This window comes from Chlorocebus sabaeus, chromosome 6, assembly GCF_047675955.1.
Source record: "Chlorocebus sabaeus isolate Y175 chromosome 6, mChlSab1.0.hap1, whole genome shotgun sequence".
NCBI classification, from domain to species: Eukaryota; Metazoa; Chordata; class Mammalia; order Primates; family Cercopithecidae; genus Chlorocebus; species Chlorocebus sabaeus.
In genome coordinates this window covers 9,254,583-9,274,465 of record NC_132909.1, presented here as the reverse complement: position 1 = coordinate 9,274,465, position 19,883 = coordinate 9,254,583, and the positions used below count along the sequence as shown (strand labels likewise).

The 19,883-nt window shown below is 52.9% G+C and overlaps 2 protein-coding genes and 1 long non-coding RNA gene across 13 annotated transcripts in view; 1 reads left to right on the top strand and 2 right to left on the bottom strand.

Moving 5' to 3' along the window:
* Positions 1-570: 570 nt before the first annotated feature.
* Positions 571-13,899, bottom strand: MAMSTR (MEF2 activating motif and SAP domain containing transcriptional regulator). 8 transcript variants are annotated; one of them, XM_007997456.3, is made up of 10 exons: positions 13,777-13,899; positions 13,072-13,150; positions 10,779-10,817; positions 9,698-9,993; positions 9,337-9,521; positions 8,881-8,983; positions 8,445-8,639; positions 7,938-8,123; positions 7,794-7,848; positions 6,105-7,627 (listed from the first exon to the last, which is right to left on the bottom strand). In XM_007997456.3, exons 2-10 carry the CDS (start codon positions 13,127-13,129, stop codon positions 7,344-7,346), a joined length of 1,401 nt encoding a protein of 466 aa, XP_007995647.2. In that variant the 5' UTR covers positions 13,130-13,150; positions 13,777-13,899; the 3' UTR covers positions 6,105-7,343. The 8 variants fall into 8 exon arrangements, with proteins under 8 accessions (XP_072872317.1, XP_072872320.1, XP_072872318.1 ...); XM_007997461.3 differs by having other exon boundaries at positions 9,698-9,840; positions 13,777-13,888; XM_073016216.1 differs by lacking the exons at positions 6,105-7,627; positions 13,777-13,899 and adding an exon at positions 571-1,274 and having other exon boundaries at positions 13,072-13,183.
* The window catches only part of LOC103234993 (uncharacterized), a 16,660-nt gene continuing 10,017 nt past the window's right edge, over positions 13,241-19,883 (top strand). The window contains exons 1-3 of one of the 3 annotated variants that reach the window (XR_012093128.1): positions 13,248-13,345; positions 18,416-18,552; positions 19,121-19,269. This is a non-coding gene — a long non-coding RNA (uncharacterized lncRNA). Of the gene's footprint in view, positions 13,346-18,415; positions 18,553-19,120; positions 19,270-19,883 lie in introns of all 3 variants that reach the window. The other 2 variants (XR_012093129.1, XR_497744.3) reach the window with 2 other exon arrangements.
* Positions 14,685-19,883, bottom strand: part of RASIP1 (Ras interacting protein 1) — a 20,420-nt gene continuing 15,221 nt past the window's right edge. For both annotated transcript variants that reach the window (XM_007997454.3, XM_007997452.3), the window contains 4 exons: positions 19,139-19,382; positions 18,759-18,931; positions 15,951-16,098; positions 14,685-15,097 (listed from right to left, as the gene is read on the bottom strand). In XM_007997454.3, the coding sequence (XP_007995645.2) occupies positions 14,898-15,097; positions 15,951-16,098; positions 18,759-18,931; positions 19,139-19,382 (765 nt within the window). In that variant the 3' untranslated portion in view covers positions 14,685-14,897. The remainder of the gene's footprint in view (positions 15,098-15,950; positions 16,099-18,758; positions 18,932-19,138; positions 19,383-19,883) is intronic.

The following is a 19,883-nucleotide window of genomic DNA, read 5'->3' as shown; positions in this document are numbered from 1 at the left end:
ACTGGTGAAACCCTGTCTCAACTAAAAATACAAAAATTAGCCAGGCGTGGTGGTGCACATCTGTAATCCCAGCTACTCGGGAGGCTGAGGCAAGAGAATCACCTGAACTCAGGAGGTGGAGGTTGCAGTGAGCCGAGATGGCGCCACTGCACTCCAGCCTGGGTGACAGAGCGAGATTCCATCAAAAAAAAAAAAAAAAAAAAAAGAGAGAGAGAAAGAAAAAAGAAAGGAAAGGAAGGAAAAGAGAAAAGAAAAAGAAATGAACGGGTTCAAAGACCATGATCATACGTATCACACAAGACCGGAAGTGGCCCAGCTCCAGGGTCAGTTAATTTGGCAGCTCATCATTACACAGTCACCAAAGGAATAATTTGTATTTAATCACCAGTGTGAACACAGTCATAGAGTGGAGTATTTCCAGCTACCAGGGAGGCTGAGGTGGGAGGACTGCTTGATGCCAGGGGTTCGGAACAATAGTGCACCATGATTGGACTTGTGAATAGCCACTGCACTGCGGCCTAGACAACCTAGTGAGACCCCGACTCTTCAATAAATAAACACAATTATGACTTTGGGGATGGGAGAAAAGGTTCTCTGAGAGTTTATTACGTGAGTATCACATGAACTCCAAAGTATATCTTAGGCCAGTGATGGTGGCTGTAATCTCAGCACTTTGGGAGGGTAAGGCGGGTGGATCACCTGAGGTCAGGAGTTCGAGACTAGCCTGGGCAACATAGTGAAACCCTGTCTCTACTTAACATACAAAACATTAGCCACAGGTGGTGGTGCACACCTGTAGTCCCAGCTACTTGGAAAGCTTAAGCAGGAGAATCATTTGAACCTGGGAGGCGGAGGTTACAGTGAGCCAAGATTACACCATTGCACCCCAGCCTGGGCAACAGAGTGAGACTCCATCTCAAAAAAAAAAAAAAAAAAAAAAAAATCTTAGGAGTAGATGGAATCCTGTTACAAGTCTGAATCAAAAAGACAACTTTGGCTGAGCGCAGTGGCTCACACCTGTAATCCCAGCAGTTTGGGAGGCTGAGGCGGATGGATCACTTGAGGTTAGGAGTTCAAAACCAGCCTGGCCAACATAGTGAAACCCTGTCTCTACTAAAAATACAAAATTAGCCAGGCGTGGTGGCACATGCCTGTAATCCCAGCTACTAGGGAGGCTGAGGCAGGAGAATCGCTTGAACCTGGGAGATGGAGGTTGCAGTGAGCTGAGATCACGCCATTGTACTGCAGCCTGGGCAACAAGAGCCAAACTTGGTCTAAAAAAAAAAAAAGAAAAAGAAAAAGGCAAATTTTACAATGATTTTATAGATCCCAATATTATAGTATTTTCCCCAGACTGCCCACAAATATGTACTGTGCACCTATCATGTATCAGAAAGCGTCCTGCTCCCAAGACGGCATTAACAAGTCACTTCAAAATATAATTGGTACAGGCCAGGTGTAGTGGCTCACGCCTGTAATCCCAGCACTTTGAGAGGCTGAGGCAGGTGGATCACGAGGTCAAGAGATCAAGACTATCCTGGCCAATGTGGTGAAACCCCGTCTCTACTAAAAATACAGAAATTAGCCAGGCATGGTGGCACGCAGCTGTAGTCCCAGCTACTTGGGAGGCTGAGGCAGGAGAATTGCTTGAATCTAGGAGGCGGAGGTTGCAGTAAGCCGAGATTGCGCCACTGCACTCCAGCCTGCCAACAGTGAGACTCCGTCTAAAAAAAAAAAAAAGAAAATTGAAAAGATACAATTAGATCCTGAGGCAAGCAGGTGCTATGGCTCACACATGTAATCCCAGCAGTTTGGGAGGCCGAGGGGGGTGGATCACTTCAGGTCAGGAGTTCGAGATCAGCCTGGCTGACATGGTGAAATTCTGTCTCTACTAAAAATACAAAAATTAGCCAGGAGCGGTGATGTGTACCTGTAATCCCAGCTACTCAGGAGGCTGAGGCAGGAGAATTGCTTGAACCCAGGAGGTGAAGGTTGCAGTGAGCTGAGATCTCACCACTGCACTCCAGCCAGGGCAACAGAGTGAAACTCAAAAGAGAGACAGAGAGGAGAGAAGAGAGAAAAGAGAGAAGGAAGGAAGGAGGGAGGGAGGGAGGGAGGGAGGGAAGGAAGGAAGGAAGGAGAGAGAAAGAAAAGAGAAAGAAAAAGAAAGAAAGAAAAAGAGAAGGAAGGAGAGAAAGGAAAGAAAGAGAAAGAAAGAAGGAAAGAAAGAGAAAGAAAGAAAAAGAAAGAGAAAGAAAGAAAGAAAAAAGAAAGAAAGAAAGAAAGAAAGAAAGAAAAGAAAGAAAGAAAGAAAGAAAGAAAGAAAGAAAGAAAGAAAGAAAGAAAGAAAGAGAAAGAAAGAAAGAGGGAGGAAGGAAGGAGTCTGGGCACGGTGGCTCACGCCTGTAATCCCAGCACTTTGGCAGGCCGAGACCAGTGGATCACCTGAGGTTGGGAGTTCAAGACCAGCCTGACCAACACGGAGAAACCCCATCTCTACTAAAAATACAAAATTAGCCAGGCGTGGTGGCGGGCGCCTGTAATCCCTGCTACTCTGGAGGCTGAGGCAGGAGAATCACTTGAACCCGGGAGGTGGAGGTTGCAGTGAGCCAAGATCGCAGCATTGCACTCCAGCCTGGGCAACAAGAGCGATACTCCATCTCAAATTAAAAAAAAAAAAAAAAAAAAAAAAATTAAGGGGAAGGAAGGAAAGGAAGGAAGGAAGGAAAAAGAGCGGAAGGAGGAGGAGAAATATTTTTTTTCAGTCTACACAATGAATATGACTATACCCTTCTGGGGAGGGAATATGTTTGTAAGATACATTAGTAATTTTGGTATTTTGATGTTGGTGGTCTTTTTCAGGCCTCACGATGTAAATATCCACCTTCTGTTGAGATCGGGAGAGAGCAGGAAGGTGCTCCTTGGGGTTCCCCATCTGATCCCCCTCGGTCCAGCCCTGGTTTTCCTGAGGCAGGAGGGAGGGCTGAAGTCTTTGGTGAAGGGTTGGATGCCGGCGGTCGGCAGTGCAGGAGGGAAGACTTTCCATCAGGCTTGAGGTTCAGACACGCACCCCACCAAGCCCGCTTCCTGGCCCTGACTCCTTGGGGCAGTGCACGGACCAAGTGCACCCTCAGCTCAACACTGCCCCCTCTGGACGCAGGCGAGATGGAGAAGGTGCAATGGGGGCAGGCGGTGTGCCTGGCAGAAACTGAAAGAGTGCCTGAGACACAGAGAGATGAGCGCGGAGACTGAAAGGGATGACAGATGCATCAGAGATAAAGGGCAGGAGGGAGTTGGAGACAGAGACAGGGAAGAGAGAACAGTCAGAGGGCAAATCAGACAGAGAACATAAGAGATATGAAGACAGAACCGGGACAGAGTGACCTGAGTCAGGCAGATATGGGGACAGATTAATATGGAGAGCGATACAGTCAGGAAAGTCTCCGGGCCAGGTGTGGTGGCTCACACCTGTAATCCCTGCACTTTGGGAAGCTGAGGTGGGAGGATCACTTGGGGTCAGGAGCTCAAGACCAGCCTGAGCAACATAGTGAAACCCTGTCCTCTATAAAAGATGCAAAAATGGCTGGGCATGGTGGTGCACACCTGTAATCCCAGCACTTTGGGAGGCCGAGGCCGGGGGATCACCTGAGATCAGGAATTTGAGACTAGCCTGACTAACATAGTGAAACCCCATCTCCACTAAATACAAAAAATTAGCCTGGTGTGGTGGTGTGTGCCTGTAATCCCAGCTACTTGGGAGGCTGAGGCAGGAGAATAGCTTGAACCTGGGAGGCGGAGGTTGCAGTGAGCCAAGATCGTGCCATTGCACTCCAGCCTGGGAAACAAGAGTGAAGTCCTGTCTCTAAATAAATAAATTAGCTGGGCATGGTGGTGTGTGCCTGTAGTTCCAGAAACTCCAGAGACTGAAGTGGGAGGATCACTTGAGCCCAGGAGGTAGAGGCCATGATTGTGCCACTGCACTCGAGCCTTGATGAAAGAGCAACACTTTGTTTCATAGATGGGGTCTTGCTATGTTGCCCAGGTTGTTCTGGGAACTTCTGGCGTCAAGCAATCCTCCTGCTTTGGCCTCCTAAAGTGCTGGGATTACAGGTGTGAGCCACAGTTCCCAGCCTAAATCTGATTTTTTTTTCCTTGTGGACTAAGTTATGACATACTAAATCTGATTTAAATCCCCACTCCAGCAACCCCAAATGCTAGAGATAGTCAACTACTCACCTTTCCTATGTAAACCAGCCAATCCAGAGCCCACACCCCATCCACACCTTTATGAGCACAGGTTCCCTGAGCCATCATCCACCTGTGCTAATTACCCCCGGGCCAGGTACCAAAAACTCAGGACAACCTTTATGCTCCAGAGCCTGCTGAAATTCAAACTAGGTAATCTCAAACCTGCTTACCTTGCCTCTTCTGGTTTGTTTGTTGTTTTGTTTAGATGGAGTCTCACTGTGTTGCCTAGGCTGGAGTGCAGGCATGATCTCATCTCACTGCAACCTCTGCCTCCCAGGTTCAAGTGATTCTCCTGTCTCAGCCTCCCGAGTAGCTGGAACTACAGGTGTGCACCACCACGCCCAGCTAATTTGTGTGTGTGTGTGTGTGTGTTTTTAGTAGATATGGGGTTTCACCATGTTGACCAGGCTGGTCTCAAACTTCTGACCTCAGGGTGATCCACCCGCCTCGGCCTCCCAAAGTGCTAGGATTACAGGTGTGAATCACCACACCCAGGCTTTTTTTTTTTTTCCTGAAAGACAGGGTCTTGATCTGTTGCCCAAGCTGGAGTGCAGTGGTGCAGTCATAGCTCACTGCAACCTCAAACTCCCAGGCTCAAGTGATCCTCCTGCCTCAGCCTCCAGAGTAGCTGGGACTACAGGTATGAACCACAGTGCCTGGCCCTGAAACCTATTTATTATTATTATTATTATTTTTTTTTTTTTGAGATGAAGTCTCACTCTGTCACCCAGGCTGGAGTGCAGTGGCGCAATCTTGGCTCACTACAAGCTCTGCGTCCCGGGTTCACACCATTCTCCTGCCTCAGTCTCCCGAGTAGCTGGGATTAAAGGCGCACATTACCATGCCTTGCTAATTTTTATATTTTTACTAGAGACTGGATTTCACCATATTGGTCAGGCTAGTCTTGAACTCCTAACCTCGTGATCCACCCACCTCGGCCTCCCAAAGTGCTGGCATTACAGGAATCAGCCACCACACCCAACCAAAACCTACATTTTAAAACATTTTGCCGCGAATAACTTACCCTATGACATTCTTCCCAGGACTGCCCTTGGGCTGGAAGTTCCTGGGAGTTTATTCCTCCCTCCCTCCATGACCCATGGCTCATGACTGACTAGGGGTGGTGTAGTGGCAAGTCTCCAAACTATAGCCCCTAGTGAGCACGTCCCTGATATTCAGATTTGTATAGTGCCCTCCCATATTTAACCTCGGGTTGCCCGACTTGCATTAATTATAAAATACAATGGAAGAGAAATTGTGCCAGTTTCAAGCCTAGTCTTTAAGAGAGTGGTAGCTTCGGCTCCCCGCTCTTGGAATACTCATTCTTGGGAGCCCTGAGCTATCATGCAAGAAATCTAGTTACTCTGGTGGAGAGGCTACAGAGGGACAATGCTGACACTGCATGGAGAATGAGAGAAGTCCAGATGTCCCCACAACCCAGCTGGGCCCAGCCCTCATGCTATCCTCACCATGGTGCCACACACATCTAATGTACAACCTTGTATGTGCTAGCCCAGGTGGGCCCTGAGATGACTGCAACTCTAGCCAACATAACATGGAACTGAAGAACTGCCCTGCTGAGCCCAGTCAACCCATGCATTTGTGAGCAATCATGTATAGTTATTGTTTTACAGCTCTACGTTTTGGGGTGGTGTGGGTTTTTGTTGTTTTTTGTTTGTTTTGAGATGGAGTATCACTCTGTTGCCCAGGCTGGAGTGAAGTGGCATGATCTCAGCTCACTGCAACCTCCACCTCCTTGTTTCAAGCAATTCTCCTGCCTCAGCCTCTCAAGTAGCTGGGATTACAGGCTCCCACCACCATATCTGGCTAGTTTTTTTGTATTTTTAGTAGAGATGGGTTTCACCATGTTGGCCAGGCTGGTCTTGAATTCCTGGCCTCAAGTGATCTGCCTGCCTCAGCTTCCCAAAGTGCTGGGGTTACAGGCATTTGCCACTGAGGCCGATTTGGGGTCGGTTTGTTGTTCGGCTATAAGCTCAAACAGGGAGATACAAAGGCCCAGTTCCATGTGTCCCAAGATGGTAAAGACTCCACAACTTAATTTGTGCTCTGGAGCTCCCTGCAGGATTAGGCTGAGGTTGGCACTTCACCTGAAGTCACCTCTTGCTCCTCTTCCCCTTTGCTGTCCTGTTTTCCCCACTCTTCTACTGGCTTCTTCTGGGAACATTTTTTTCTTTTTTTCTCTCTCTCTCTTTTTTTTTTCTTTTTTTTTAAGATGGAGTTTTGCTCCTGTTGCCCAGGCTGGAGTGCAATGGAGCGATCTTGGCTTACCGCAACCTCCGCCTCCTGGGTTCAAGAGATTCTCCTGCCTCAACCTCCCAAGTAGCCAGGATTCCAGGCATGTGCCACCATGCCCAGCTAATTTTTTTATTTTATTTTATTTATTTATTTATTTATTTATTTATTTATTTATTTTTGGTAGAGACAGGGTTTCACCATGTTGGCCAGGCTGGTCTGGAACTCCTGACTTCAGGTGATCCACCTGCCTCAGCCTTCCAAAGTGATGGGATTGCAGGCATGAGCCACCGTGCCCGGCAGAACACTTCTTTAATAAATCACTGGCATTTATATCTTGTCTCAGACTCTGCTTCCAAGAGAAGCTGATCTTAGACCTGATGCTTCTAATTTTTTCATCTCCAACCACAACCCCGGGAGGTCAGGGTCTGGCTCCCCCATTCTCCCTCTCCACTCTTTCTTGCTCCTCTCCTGCATTCAAAAGACATAACCACCTTCCAGGCTCCCCAAACAACAGGCAGCCATCTACTGGGGTCAGGAGCATGTAAAAACATCCATGAGGTCTCTGAAGGAAGCAGCAAGCAGCTTGTTTGCTGTGGCCAGCAGCAAAAGAAGCCCCGCAACCGTACCACCCCGGAGGGGGATCATAAGGAGGCCAGGTAGGCAAAGTTCAGGCAGTTGCATTGCATGTCAGCAGCACTTCAGGAGGCAGGTGGGGTCGGAGGGTTATCTCCCATCCTGTGTCTGTGGTAGGAGGGGCTCTGCTGGTAGTTCCCTCTCCTCCCCCAAAGAGCTTCTCTCCACCCCCACCAGTTCTCTGTCTCTGTAAATCCCAGAATCCATCACCACGGATCCTCCAGCAGGTCCCACAGCCGGCTGCTGCTGGAGTCAGATAAGTCAGCAGAGAAGATGCTGGGGGGTGGGGGACCAGAACCCAGAGGAGGACCCCCGCTCAGGGCCTCCAGCCAGTCCAGGGAGTCTGTGGGGTCCCTGGGAGAAGGGGAGGAGGAGTTCGTGGGAGATGGGAGTGAAGAGGAGAAAACAGACGAGAGGCCTTCAGAGTCCGGGGAAGGGGACAGCACGTCGAAGGAGCCAGGGAAGTCCAGGGGAATGGGGGGCAGGGGGTCTGCGGGATAAAGAATGGTACGTGAGCTGGGAAAGTCAGGGGTCCGGGCGCCAGCCCCCCAAACCCCATTTCCAGGAGTCCAGCTCCCCAGCTCATGCTTCCCTTGGACGTAGGAGTCCGGAACCTCAGCCCCTACCTCCCCTAAATCTAAGAATTCAGATCCTACCATCAGGCTCCACCTGATCCTCCAGGATGTCATCGATGCCCCGGTTCGGAAGCAACTGCGGATGGAGAAATTCGGCGAGAACTCGGGACTCCGACCTGGACCTGACTAGAGAACCCTAGCCGGATTCAACCCACACCCTCTTACCTGCGCCCTCCGGATCGCTTCCTGCAGCTCCTCCTCCAGAGTCAGAGCCGCTGAGCCCGGCGCTGAGGAAGGGTTCAGGGCTGGAGCTGCAGCAGGAGCCGAAGTGGTAGTTGGAGCCGGCGCCGTCCCCCGGGTATCCACGGCACGTGGAAGAGGTGGCCTGTGAGATGCTGCGCTGGGCTTGACCTAGAACAGCCAAGAGGGGTAGCTCCCATAAGCCACGCCCACCGGGCGCAACCCCACCCACTCGCAACGTGTGGCTCCACCCCTTGATCCTGCCGCGACCCCTTGCTCATCAACCCCTCCTTTGGTCTCGCCCCCTATTCTTTCATTAGCTTCTCTTCCCTAAAGATCCTCCCCCAGTTGCTCTGAACTACGCCCCCTCGCTTCGAGGCTTCCCACCGCTGATCCACGCCCCCATACTTCATTGGCTAGTTTTTTCGACTCCCCGCCCCTCCCACTTTGCTTTCTCTTCATTGGTCCACACGCGCATAGCCCCGCCCTCACCGAGCCCTGACGCCTGGCGGCTGCCAGGGCCTTGGGCCTGAGGCGCGGCCAGGGAGCACCCACGGGACTGTCCTCGCGCCGCGGCTTCGGCCGCTCGCGGGGCGGGGCGCCGCCGCGCATGCGCTCCAGGAGCATGGATTTGGTCCCCGACACTGGGAGGCCCCGCAGGCGCAGCTGCTGCCGGAGCTCTGAGACCTGGGGAGGGGGGGTGGGAAGAGGCAGTGCTGGGCGGGCTCCGGGGCGCAGGCGGGAGCCGGACAGGATATTTGGAAGCCGAGAAAGGAGACACTGGGGGTCCGGACTCCTGGGACCCTAAAACACGATGGGACTGGGTACCCGATGTCCTGGATTTCCAGCGGGTAGAGGCTGCGGGGTTGGAATTCTGGGACCCCACCGAAGGAGAGAGCCAGCCTGGAAAGTGACACCCCAAACTTACCGTCAGCTCCTCCAGTTTAAGGGTCTGAAGTTCCAACTTGTGTGGAGGGGGCGAGGGGCTAGGGACTCCTGGTGGGCAGGGAGTGAGAACAGAGGGCTTCATCCTGGTGATAATCGTGAGAGGTGAACAAAGGTTAGAGGGGTAGAGGGGGAAAAGGCGTTCTGGGGTCCTCAAAAACGGGGGGCTGGGGAAGATGCAGAAAAGTGAGGGCCCAGAATTCTGGGTCTCCGAGGGCGCAAACATGGGGCTAGATTTCTGTGCATGGGGGAGGAGGAACTAGGGGTTCAGACTCGGGTTTGAAGGGCAAAGGGAGGGGCTGGGATCCTGGACTCTTAAACCCTGGGGGAGGAAGGGGTTGGGGGCCCGAATCCCCTAATCGTGGACTCGAGGTTTGAGAGAGGAAGATGCTGGGACCTGAATTTCTGGGTCCCGGGAGAACAGAAAGGGGCGTCATACCTAGGATGTGGCTGCTGCGAGTCTGTCCCTTCCCACAGAGGTGGCCCGGGAGGACCCAGGGCGGACCCCTCGGCTTGGGGGTCTGCCCTGGATCCCTGTCTCGGCTCTGGGGGCATGTACTGGTGGTATGTCAAGTTCCCCTTGGGCTTGGACTCCCTCCAGCGTTGGGTGATCTTGGGAGACTCCTGAAAGAGCAGGTATGATGTGCTAGGCTTCAGCGCGGCTCCCACCTTCCTGCCCCGGGGCTACATGCAAAGTAGAGTCAGCTCGGTGCCACCAAAGAGGAGCAAAAATGGCAGCAGCAGCAAGGGAGACAAAGGCTGGGCTCTCATAGGGACCTCTCCCTCCGGTCGAGACTCACCTTCTTTGGGGACCTCCAAGGAGGACAATATTCTGGCTCGGGGAGCAGGACCCCAGGGCTGAAGAGGAAAGGGGCCGTGCCCGAGGGCAAGGCCGGGGCCAAAGGAGGGCCTGAGGCTGAGATCCACGGGTCTGGATCCGAGACTGGAGAGACGATGAAGGACCCTGAGAGGCCTGCAGGCAGCAAGCCAGGCCGGGAGGAGCAAGGCTGTGTGGAAAGCGGGGCCCCGGGGTGCAGGAGGGCAGGCCAGGGAGCAAGACTTGAGTGCTGGGAGCTGGGCGCCTGAACTCCTGGATCTGAGGGCGGAGGTGTGGGGGGGCCCGATTGTTACATTCTCAAGTAAAGCAGGAATTTTCTATCACAAAGGGGTGTGGTAGCTGAGGATCACAGATGTCTGAGGTTTTGCTAGGACAGGGGTGGGGCCTGCACTCCTGGTTGTTCGGGAGAGGGAGAGGCTGAAAGCTACATCCAGGCCAACCGTGGTGGCTCATGCCTGTAATCCCAGCACTTTGGGAGACTGAGGCAGGTGGATCACTTGAGGTCAGGAGTTCGAGACCCACCTGGCCAACATGGTGAAACCCCGTCTCTACAAAAAATACAAAAATTAGCTGGGAGTGGTGGCGCCTGCCTGGAATCCCAGCTACTCAGGAGGCTGAGGCAGGAGAATCGCTTGAACCTGGGAGGTAGAGATTGCAGTGAGCTTAGATTGAGCCATGACACTCCAGTCTGGCAACAGAGCAAGACTCCATCTCAAAAACACAAAAACAAAAACAAAAACTACATCCAGAGCTTCTCGTGTATACCAAATGTGGAGACTGGGATGCCCATCTTCTCCAAAGAAGCAGGATCCAAACTCATGCATCTCATTGGGGTGGAGAAGCAGGAAGCAGAGCTCCTAGGGGTGGGGTGGCCAGAGACCTGGACCCCTGGATCCTTGGGAAAGGACAGGCTGGGATTTTGGTCTGTCCCAGGGATGGGGACTGAGCTGCAGGAACCAATGAGGGCTATCTGGCAGCTGTATTCCAGGATATCCCAATCGGCGGCAAGTCACCATCCCCTCCCTTTTGGGGCCCACACTTACTCTGCTCCTGATTCCGTCTGTGGATCCGAAGCTGGAGGACTGTGGAGGGAGGAGGGAGGTGGGAGGAGGAAGGCGGGAAGGGAGTGTCCAGGAGCCTGGCCTGGCAGGCGGGTGGGAGCTGCAGTTGTTGGCGGGACACGCGTGCCCAGCCCCCTTACACAGCCTGTGCAGGCGGGTGGGCGGGCAGCAGGCTCCCTTCCTCGGGCCTCCCGCCTGCTCTCTGCCAGCGCAGCGCTGCAGGCCAGCGCCATTCTGGGGCTACGAGCCAGCCAGCGTGCAGGCAGGAGGCAGCCCTGCCCCTGGCTCCACCTGCCCCCTCCATGAGCAAGCGTGTGCCCACCCCACCCCCTGCGCAATCGCCATCTTGGCAGCCTGGCCCCTTTGCACCTCGCCTCCCTTTATCCATGCACTCCTGCTACTTTCTGTGCTATCTGGGGGCCTTCCTACAGTTAACACTCTCCGCATATCCACATTTTAAGTATGCATCTCTTTGGGCTCTAGTTTTGCACACATGCCATTTTTGTGCACTTGCGTGTTTTTGCACACTCTTCATCCTTGACCCACTGTGCCTCAGCATCCATGTTAACACTCTTTTTTCCTTTTTTTAATTTGTTTTATTTTTTTAGAGACAAAGTGTCACTCAGTAGCCCAGGCTGGAGTGCAGGGGTGCGATCACAGCTCACTGCAGCCTTGAACTCCCAGGCTCAACCCATCCTTCCACCTCAGTCTCCTGAGTACCTGGGGCTACAGGCATGCACCACCACACCTAGCTAAATTTTTTTGTTTTGTTTTTATTTTTTGTAGAGACAGGTCTCGCTGTGAAGCCCAGGATGAATGTTAACTTTTTTTTTTTTTTTTTTTTTGAGACAAAGTCTCGCTCTGTCACCCAGGCTTCAGGGCAATGTCATGATCTCGGCTCACTGCAACTTCTGCCTCCAGATTCAAGCGATTCTCCTGCCTTAGCCTCCCAAGTAGCTGGGATTACAGGTGCCCACCACCACACCCAGCTAATTTTTTTTTTTTTTTTTTTTTTCCGAGACAAGAGTATTGCTCTGTCACCCAGGCTGGAGTGCAGTGGCACGATCTAGACTCACTGCAACCTCCACCTCCTAAGTTCAAGCAATTCTCCTGCCTCAGCCTCCCTAGTAGCTGGGACTACAGGCGCACGCCACCACACCTGGCTAATTTTTTGTATTTTAGTAGAGACGGGGTTTCACCGTGTTGCCCAGGCTGGTCTCGTACTCCTGAGCTCAGGCAATCTGCCCACCTCAGCCTCCCAAAGTGCTAGGACTACAAGCGTGAGCCACCTCACTTGGTGTCAATTTTTTGTATTTTTAGTAGAGACAGGGTTTCGCCATGCTGGCCAGGCTGGTCTTGAACTCCTGACCTCAGGTGATCCACCTGCCTTGGCCTCCCAAAGTGCTGGGATTACAGGCATGAGCCACCACACCTGGCCAGGATGAATGTTAACTATCTTATGTGCACACTCAGGGTTTGTCCCCCAGTTTGGGAGCAAGGATCTCTCTGCACATTTCTGCTCTTCTCTGGATATATGCGCCTTTTTGTACACTCCTTGCTCTTTGGTTTCTAGTGTCTTTGTACCCATCCAATCACACAGACATGCTCGTGTGCACACTGAAGTACCCTTTACCTTCTCAGGAACTGATCTATAGGTCAAAACACTTGCACACTTTTTTTTTTTTTTTTTTTTTTTTTTTTTTTTTTTTTTTGAGATGGAGTTTTGCTCTTGCTTTCCAGGCTGGAGTGAAATGGCACGATCTCGGCTCACCACAACCTCCGTCTCCCAGGTTCAAACTATTCTCCTGCCTCAGCCTTCTAAGTAGCTGGGATTACAGGCATGCGCCACCATGCCCGGCTACACTTGCAGACTTTTTGCCTGCCCTGGGACCTAAAACAAGACCTTTGACACTCACAGCTTGACAGCTCATTGTCCCCTCACCCAAACTCCCACACTGGTCCCCTGAAGTCCCTCCTCTGCTCTTCTGCCTCTGCATGTGCGCCATTGTAAGCCCTTGTTTCTCTGCAGTGCTCGCACACTCTGCAGGCCTCCCCCGGCCTCCAATCCCCATTGCTCCCCCCGTGAGGGTGGTGCTAGCCATTTGCACACTCGATCCACCACAGCTGGACCCCTGTGCTGGGGACTTCTTTATGCAACGTGACGTTTTGCACAAAAAACGCAGGCCTCATGGGTCCTAGCACCCCTCCCTTCCCACCCCCGAGTACAGCATTCTCAGGATCCCATCCCCCACACATGAAGACAGCCCTCTCTCACCAGATCGGAACTTGGAGCGAATGATTTGGGAACGCTGGGAGGAGGCCGCCAGGGTCATTGCCAAGGCCGGGATGGGGACCTGGACGGAGAGGGGGCAGGGCAGGGGCCCCATCGTGGGCTGGCTCACAGTGGAGGTCAGAAGGCTGGCCCTGTGAGTGAATTCAGCAGGGAAAGGGCCCGAGGGAGGTGGGAATAGGAGCAGCCTTGGGCCATAACTTCTGGATCCCAGGGGCTGTAGAGCAGGGGGCTGCAGACCTGGACACCTTGCTCCGAGGTAGGAGGGAGCTGGGAACCCAGACCCCTGATCTGAAAGACAGGGACTGAGGGCCTCAACTCCAGTATCCTGGGAGGGGAGGGACCTGGGATCTGGGAATCCTAGGTCCTGAGGAGGAAGGGATTGTAGGTTGGGACCCCTGCATCAAGGAAAGGGAGGAAGCAGTGGGGTCTGGACTCTGGAATCTTGAAGGAGAAGGAGGTTAAGGGCTGGAACTCAATACTCTAAGGAGATGAGAATCCAAGATCCTGGGTGGAGAGGGGAACCCGGCCCTGACAGGTTTCTGAGGAATAGAAGGGTCCCTGTGACCTGTATCTGAGAAGGAGTGAGTGGGGTGTCAGCCACCAGGGTCTCTGGGGAAGGGACTGGGACCAGAGAGGGGACAGAACCGTTGAGAAGTGCGCCCCCCATCCACCCCAGGGGCTTCTCACCAGGTGGGCTCGGCGAAGCTGTGCTCTGGGGCGGGTTGAGTCTAGAGGCCGAGGCTGGACACCGCAGGCTCCGCCCCACCAGCCTGGGACCGCCTCTAACCCACCTTCCTGGGGTGTGCCGGGAGCCCCGCTGGGGACCCTGAGAAGGGTGGGAGCACCCGCTGGGAGGGCCTGAGCGGGCCTGGGGGGATGCTGGGGGGCAGGAGGGGGGACGCCAGGGTTCCCCGGCTCGCCCCCCCCTGCTCGTCCTGGGGCTGTGGGGTGGGGTGGAGCGGTGGCAGGCGGACTGACAGAAGCAGGTGCCCGGAGAGGGGTGCCGAGTGAGCAGCAGCGGCAGGTGGTCGTGTCCCGGCCCTGCCGGCAGGTGCCACCTGTCGCCTACTTTTTCCCTGACGCAGCAACTGGAGTCAAGTTCAGGGGAGTGAAAAGTTCAAACTGGGGGCCCAGATTCCTGGATCCAAGAAAGGAGAGGGATGGGGACCTCGACTCCTGGGTTTGAAGAAAAAGAGGCAGGGGCCTCTGGGGTGCTGGGAACGGGGACAGAGGTGTTGGGATTCGGCAGTGTGCCCGGCAGGCAAAGGTCCAGAGGGGGCTGGGGACTCAGATTCCTGGGTCTGAGGAAGGAGGGGGCTGGAGTATGGATTTGCGGGTTGGGGGTCGAAGGGAGACATCGCTGGTTCCCACTGGCAGGACTGAGGGCCTTATAATCGGCAGGGCAAGCTTAGGGCCGTGTTCTGAGGGGTGTGGGAGGCTCCTGTGCTCTTGGATTGGATTACATGCAAAAGGGCGAGCCAAGGCCGCGGCTATAAATACCTACTCAGACTCGGCAGGGGCACAGACAAGGGCCCTGCAACCTTGTTCTGCAGAAAACCATCATTAGCGCCCCCAAGTCTTAACAATCGAGGCGCTGCCGATACCACAGATACCTTTATTTGTCCTTGGCATTCACATCCTAAGCCCATGCTCCCACCGTCCCATCCGCTACTTCCCGAAAACTCAATCTCCCAACATTCCACGCGGGATAAGAACTACAACTCCCATAAAGCTCTGCGCTCGGGCGGGCTCCTGTCAGTGGAAGCCCAAGACATTTCAAGGTGCGCGCTCTCGTTTGGTATTGGTTCTCATGGAGACGCGGCCACGGGAGGCCCATGGCGATAATTGGCTGGCAGCTCCTGCTGCTCAAGATCCCAGAGGAGGCGGCGTAGCCTGCGGAGTTCACGGTGCAAGGCGTCATTCGTCACTGGACCAGTGAGGCGCAGGCGCGAGCTCCCCAGGGGCAGGATGAGGGGCGGGTGCGAGGAGAAGCTTTCGAAGATGTCACCTGTGAGACCGAAGTAGGCGGGGTTAGAGTCTGAAAGTGGGAGTGAGGTAGTTGCATCGGGGAGAGGCTGCGTCACACCCAAAGGAAGAAAAAAACTTCAAACCCCAGCAACTCCTCGGGCGGGGTCCGTTCACACGCTACTCTAGGATCCCCTGGGCATGATGGAAGTTGTAATTCAGACGATGGAAAGCCACCGTTGCCTGGGAAGCGGCTTCCCAAATCCCTGAGAAGGGGCTCGGAACTTGCCTTACAGATTCCTAAAGGTGGAGGAGTCAAGTTCAGGGGAGTGAAAGTCCCTAGACCTGGACTCCTAGGGGTGGTGGATGGGTGGCTGGTGGAGGGAATGGACTAGGGATGCGAACCACTGAGAATAAAGGGAGCTGGGGGCTTGAACTCTTATATCTTGAGGGGGGAAGGGGCTGGGTCCTGCACTTATGTCCTGGTGGAGAGGGACAGGGGTCCAGAATCGGTTTAGAAGGAGACTGGGGATCTGGACTCCAAGATCCTGAGAAAAGAAGAAAGGTGCGGTGGTTCACGCCTGTAATCCCAGCACTTTGGGAGGCCGAGGCGGGCAGATCACGAGGTCAGGAGTTCGAGACCAGCCTGGCCAACATGGTGAAACCCCGTCTCTACTAAAGATACAAAAAATTAGCCAGGTGTGGTGGCACACGCCTGTAATCCCAGCTACTCAGGAGGCTGAGGCAGGAGAATCGCTTGAACCTGAGAGGCAGAGGTTGCAGTGAGCCAAGATTTCGCACTGCACTCCAGCCTGAGTGACAGGGTGAGACTCCGTCTCAGAAGAAGAAGAAGAAGAAAGCTGACAGCCCCAATGCTGTATCCCGTTGCTCCTCACCTGTGTCCACAGCCTCCCGCTCTGCAGGGGGAGGGTCCCACGCGGCTGGCGGCTGGAGGCCAGGGCCCAGCTGGTAGTGGCTGAGCAGATGGTGCAGCTGGGCGGGGGTCAAGGTGGGGTGGTCCATTCTTAGGTTGCTCCATGAAGCCTGGTGGGAAGACCAGGTGAGAGGTTGATGGTCATTAGGGGGCAGCTGAGAAGTGAAATGGAAGGGCTTCCATAACGGGAGTGGGTGTGGCGGGAAGATAATGGCATCTCTGCAGTGTCTTCCGGGCACTGTGAAGTCTGTTTATCACCAAAGTGATGGTGGGGAAGGGTGTGCTCCCAGCAATTTTTTAAAATGTGATTTGCCTCAGGATAAATGAGGATACAGGAAATGAGTGGGCTGGAAATAAATAAGATTGGCCATTCGTTTATGTTATTAAATCTGACGATGGTACTTGGGGATTATTATTTTATTTTATTTTATTTTATTTTTTTGTCCTTAAAGAGACAGGGTCTCACTCTGTCACCCAGGCTGTAGTGCAATGGTGCGATCATGGCTTGCTGCAGCCTTAAACTCCTGGGCTCAAGTGATCCTTGGCCCCAGCCTCCAGAGCAGCTGGGACTACAAGCACATGCCACCACACCTGGTTAATTTTTTGTAGAGACAGGATCTCACTATGCTGCCCAGGCTGGATCTCAAGCTTCCCAAAGTGCTAGGATTACAGGCATGAGCCACTGTGCCTAGCTGGGATTCATTATTCTGTGGTGGCCACTCTTTGTATCTGTTTGACGATGTCTGCACCTGATGTAGCTGACATCAGAACCATCAATGCACTTAACATCAGAGACTCCACCTAGACTGCCCGAGTTCAAAAATCCCCGTGGGTCACTTATTACCTTCTGGCAGGTCACCATCCCCTAGTCTCCTCATCCATAAATTTGGAGAACAGGAACTATCTAATAGAGTTGGTATGAGGATGCAATATGGCAAAATTGTAAAGTACTTGGAATGCTGCCTGGGGTTTATTAAATGCATGGTAAAAAACTTCCTTATTGTTTTGAGACAGGGTCTTCCTTTGTCACCCATGCTGGAGTGTAGTGGCATGACTGTGGCTCACTGCAGCCTCAGCCACCTGGACTCAAGCAGTCCTTCCACCGCTGCTTCTGCCGTGGCTGGGACCACAGACGTGTGCCACCACACCTGGCTAATGTTTAAAATTTTTGGTAGAGATGGTGTCTCCCCTGTGTTGCCTGCTGGTCTCAAACTCCTGGGCTCAAGTGGTCCTCCCACCTTGGCCTCCCAAAGTGCTGGCATTACAGGCATGAGCCACTATACCCAGCCCACTATAAACATTTGATATAAATAAATAAATGTCTGTGGGGAACAGTTTTGTAAGATATTTAAAAAGAAAGGAAAATAAAAATAATTGAAATTGGCCAGGCATGGTGGCTTATGGATGTAATCCCAGCACTTTGGGAGGCCAAGGCAGGCAAATCCCCTGAGGTCAGGAGTTCAAGACCAGTCTGCCCAACAAGGTGAAACCCTGTCTCTACTAAAATTACAAAAATTAGCCGGGTGTGGTGGCGTGTGGGGTGGCGTGTGCCTGTTATCCCAGCTACTCAGGAGGCTGTGGTTGGAGAATCACTTGAACCCGGGAGGCGGAGGTTGGAGTGAGCCGAGATCACACCATTGCACTCCAGCCTGGGTGACAGAGTGAGACTCCGCCTCAAAAATAAATAAATAAATAAATAAATAAATAAATAAGGAAAAATAAATGAAATCAAGTGACCTGTCCTACCTGATTCTGTTTCCTCATCTGAAAAATAGTCAGTCACCTACTTGGATGGGGCTTTGTCAGCATTAAACTAGAAGTGCTAAACAGTGTGCCTGGCAGGTAGTTCATGTTCAATGAATGTTCTGACCAACATGTTCCCTGGTCTCATACCAAACTTTCTGACTCAGCATGTCTGAGTGAGGGACCCTTGAAACTTTTTTTTTTTTTTCTGCAGACAGGATCTCGCTCTGTCGCCCAGGCTGGAGTGCAATGGTGCAGTCTTGGCTCACTGCAGCTTCTGCCTCATAGGTTCCAGCGATTCTCCTGCTTCAGCCTCCAGAGTAACTGGGATTACAGGCATGCACCACCATGACTGGCTAATTTTTGTATTTTTAGTAGAGATAGGGTTTCACCATGTTGGCCAGGCTGGTCTCAAACTCCTGGCCTCAAGTGCTCCACCTGCCTAGGCCTCCCAAAGTGTTGGGATTATAGGCGTGAGCCACCGCGCCAGGCCTGGAAACTTTTTTTTTTTTTTTGAGACGGAGTCTTGCTCTGTTGCCCAGGCTGGAGCACAGTGGCACAATCTCGGCTCATTACAAGCTCCGCCTCCTGGGTTCACCCTATTCTGCTGCCTCAGCCTCGCAAGGAGCTGGGACTACAGGAGCCCGCTACCATGCCCAGCTAATTGTTTGTATTTTTTTTTAGTAGAGACCGGGTTTCACCGTGTTAGCCGGGATGGTCTCGATCTCCTGACCTCGTGATCCACCCGCCTCAGCCTCCCAAAGTGCTGGGATTACAGGCGTGAGCCACCGTGCCTGGCCCAGGCCTGGAAGCCATTTTTAGTAAGTTCCACCAGGATTCAGACACAGCCGAGTTTGGTCATTGTTGGTGCTGGCTTCCTTCTACCTGCCAATGTGTTACCCACAGTGTCTGAGCTGGGGATGGCATGGGGTTCAAGGGGAGCTCCAACGGTAAGCTGAATACAGAAGGTGGCTGAGGGGGGTTGAGGAGTCAGAGGTTGGTTCAGGTACAGCTGACCAGCAGTCACCTTGAGCAGGGAAGTGCGGGGCACACAGAGCAGGTTCACAGCCATGGAGAGTTTCCGGAAGAACTCAGTGGCAATGTCGCCCAGCCCAGCTCCCTGTAGCCAGTCCAAGACAAGGTCCAGGTTGGTTCGGATTTGAACAGCTCGGGACCACTGATAGAAAGGCCGGCCTTGACCTGTGGGCATTAAAGGTATGAGAGGAAGTTGGTTAGCTGGACTCTGTCCTCCTGCCTCCCAGACTGTTCCTATCCTTCAGCCTGGGATCTGGAGCTTGTTCTCCAGGGTACCCAAAGGTGAGGCTTGAGCCCGTGGTGTGTCTAATTTGACCTGAGTCTCAGTGGTTCCCATCTTTGCCTCCCTGACAGCTCCCAGCCAACCTTCACCTCTTTCCATCAGCGAGTTGAGAAGGGATGCATTGGAGAAGAAGAACAAGTAGCCAAAAGTCTGAGACACGAGGTCAGGGTGCAGCTCGCACTGGCTGGTCAGCTCCAAGGCGGCCTGGAACACGCCTAGGGTAGGTCTCAACCCTGGAGGCATGGCCTCCAGCTCCGCGCCAGGCCCCGGCAGCTCTGCCCCAGCTGTGAAAGGGTTACTATCCAGGAGAGCAGGCAGAGTTGAATACAGAGTCTGAGGAAATAGAGAAGGGGGAAACAAGTGATTGGACTACAACTCCCAGGAAGCTTCAGGGTAATAGAGCATGAAGATAATGGGGAGCTCCACCAAGGTCTCCTGGGAGTTGTAGTCCATTCTACAGTCAACACCCAAAGGGTCTCCATGAGCAAATCCCTACTTGGTGGAAGGGTATATAAGTTTCTTGAGTATTTTAAGATCACCTCTTGTGCATTGTGGGACTTGTAGTTCTCAGCAGAGACAGCTCAAGGAGGACAAAGGATACTGGACAAAGAGTTCCCTTTCAGTCAAAGAATTATTCATCCCAAATTCCCCAAGGAAAGAAAAAGAATGGAGAATCAGGAAGTGGGAGTGGGATGGCAGTTTGCCAGTGGAAAGTGAGATCAGGCCAAGGACAGGAAATGAGGTCAGAAACAGAAGAAATGAAAGCACACTTGGCAGGAATGTACAGGAAGTGAAGGAGGAAAGGGCTTCACAATCTAGACTGCTAGAGGAACT

What these genes read in the sequence shown, in the direction of transcription:
- MAMSTR (XM_073016215.1), bottom strand. Translation starts at nt 13,183, where the DNA reads ATGGGGCCCCTGCCCTGCCCCCTCTCCGTCCAGGTCCCCATCCCGGCC. An exon ending in TCGCTCCAAGTTCCGATCTG is followed by an intron (nt 10,818 to 13,071) that starts GTGAGAGAGGGC and finishes CTCCCTCCACAG; the next exon opens with TCCTCCAGCTTCGGATCCAC. An exon ending in CAGACGGAATCAGGAGCAGA is followed by an intron (nt 9,994 to 10,778) that starts GTAAGTGTGGGC and finishes CTCCGCCCTCAG; the next exon opens with ATCCAGGAGTTCAGGCGCCC.